Source organism: Ciona intestinalis, chromosome 9 (assembly GCF_000224145.3).
Source record: "Ciona intestinalis chromosome 9, KH, whole genome shotgun sequence".
Lineage (NCBI taxonomy): Eukaryota > Metazoa > Chordata > Ascidiacea > Phlebobranchia > Cionidae > Ciona > Ciona intestinalis.
Genome location: NC_020174.2, coordinates 6,534,535 through 6,537,093, shown reverse-complemented (window position 1 = coordinate 6,537,093; position 2,559 = coordinate 6,534,535). Strand labels below are relative to the sequence as shown.

At 39.3% G+C, this 2,559-nt stretch overlaps 1 protein-coding gene across 1 annotated transcript; it reads right to left on the bottom strand.

The window, feature by feature from the left end:
• Nucleotides 1-1,956, bottom strand: LOC100181289 (cyclin-dependent-like kinase 5). Its single transcript, XM_018813523.2, has one exon. It carries the CDS (start codon nucleotides 1,618-1,620, stop codon nucleotides 742-744), a length of 879 nt encoding a protein of 292 aa, XP_018669068.1. The 5' UTR covers nucleotides 1,621-1,956; the 3' UTR covers nucleotides 1-741.
• Between the last annotated feature and the right edge of the window lie 603 nt (nucleotides 1,957-2,559).

Here is a 2,559-nt window from a genome sequence, read left to right as displayed (position 1 = left end):
CTGAAAGCAAAAGAATTCTGCATGTTAGGACATAGGCGTCAAACTATACAAACACAGGGGAGGCAGGGATAGTTAGACATACAAGCTTATTAAACAAATCTAACTTATTGGTTGTAATGTTTACTGATTACAGGGGTATAAAATTAAAGGGCATGTCTGCCCACCCTGCCACCCCAGGTTTGGTGCCTATGCAGATAGTTACACAAGGTACATTAGAGTTAAGTGAAGCAAGACCAAGTTAAATACTTTAAACATTTAGCTTAGCTTGGTAGGGGAACATAAAAGCAAAATATTTCTGTTTAAATGAAAATATGGGAATGTCAAATAGCTATATGTTATGTTATATTGCACAAGCATGAAATACATTACGATAATGAAATTCATTCTCCTAATTCTTGAATACACAGCAGAATCTAAAACAAACATAACAGTAAAACAAGAAAAGCTTCTTAACAAAAATAAACTTGGGAGGATTTCTTCAAAGGTAAATATCAATAAATGTTTTTGAAGAACGCAAACAAGTTGCAGACATTAACAAAACTCAAAGACTGGAGAAAATGCAAAACATTGGTTGTAGAAAAATATCTGCAAAATTAAAAATTAAATCTGCCATAAAAACCCTCAGATATTAGCCTCAGAAAATTGATTTCAGTTGTAAAAATCTTGTTTCCCAATGATGATAAATTAGGTATTTTTGTAATAAATGTGATTGTGTGTATCATGTGTTAATGGTGATTAACGTCAGCTGGTGTGTATGTCATCAAAATATCGATGTTTCAATGCATTGGATGCTGTTAGTCGTTCGCTAGGATTCGCTACAATCAAACATTTCAAGAGATCATGTCCGCTGGATGACAATCGTGGTGTTATGGCCGCCCAGTGCGCGTTGCTGGGGTAGAGGGGAAAGATCTTAAAGTCAGGGAGTTTTGAAACCCCTGGCCAAGATTGCTCGGTTGGAGTCCCGAGGACTTTGAAGATTCGTTTCAATTGATCTTCGACATCGTTGCCGGGGAACAAGGGAACGCCTGCGTTAGATATCTCAGCGAAAATACAGCCAGCACTCCATGTGTCGATGGTGGTGGAGTAAAGCTTAGCACCAAACAAAACATCAGGGGGTCGGTACCACAGCGTAACAACCTCGGCTGAGTAACAACGAACTGGGATACCAAAGGAACGAGCCAGACCAAAGTCGGCAAGTTTTAATTCACCGTTTTTGTTGATTAAAAGATTCTGTGGTTTTAGATCACGGTGTAAAATGTTTTGTTGATGACAGAAAGCCAAACCTTTGAGCAGTTGGTACATGAACGACTGCACGGTTGGCCTGTCAATCTCGCCACCACAAGAATCAAAATACTTTTTTAAATCCTGCTCACAATATTCGAACACCAACGTCATCTTACGTTCACTATGCAACACATCATGCAGTCGAACAACATTCTTATGTTTAAGTTCCTTCAGAATACAGATCTCCCTGAGCGCTGAACTTGGAACCCCCTCGTCGTCGTCATCAAGTTGGACTCGTTTCAAAGCAACAACTTCCCCGCTTTCACGATTCTTCGCTTTAAACACCGTTCCGTAGGTTCCTTCGCCAATCTTTTCGATCTTTTCATACTTGTGCATTTTATTCAAACCTTCTTAGCTTTTCTTCAAACTTAAAATCAATTGTTGCAAAAACAAGAAGCGCAAATTTGGCGAAAACCGTAGGGTTTGGAAATTTAAGGATGTTTTCGACAAAAAAATTTACAGACAACAAGAGTGCGGAGCTATAATGGATAAGCACGTTATATTATAAGAATGCTTGAAATTACAGAATCCTCCCAGCTCATCGGAGGCCTCGTAGAGCGTTGCCCACCTGCAAAGATAAAGTGAGTACGGTGTTCGAGTCAACCAAACTAAGCGATGACGTTTGTGTTCTCCATTAACTCACGCCAAGGTATCACACAGACCTAACGTTACTAAACTAAAGCAACGATGCTAATGGTGGTTACCTATACGTACGGTAGCGATCGCGAACTTTGTGCATATTATACAATCAACGCGGTTTAACGTCTAATCATATATGCGCATCTAATTTTATGCTAGCGGCAAAACTATTTGGTAGTTGGCGTTTATGTATTTAGATTTCTATGATTAATCCGGCCAAGGGTCTGGTGGGGCATTGTGGCCTCAGTAAACGAACTAGCGCTAATTGAATAGGTAATTACGCAGTGACGTTAGTCTTTGGAATGACACATACCAGATTTGTCGTCACTTTCCCATGACGTAACAAGTCTGACGTCATACCACTAAGCCATGAATTAGAAATTAAGTGTTTTGAATTTTTATTTTGCAACAATTTGAATTTTTATTTTGCAACAATACAAAGTAATATACAAGGTGACGACTTTTATTGAAGAAACGTCTGCAAAATGAAAACATGATTAAAATACCTTTATAGTTTATGTGGCTGGCGTTGGTGGAAAGCCACTACGGCACGACAAGCCCCCAGCCAATGGTAGTGGGTTTCTACTCTGGTGAGAAACCCTTTGCTGGATAGACCTTACCCAAGCAAGGTTAAAC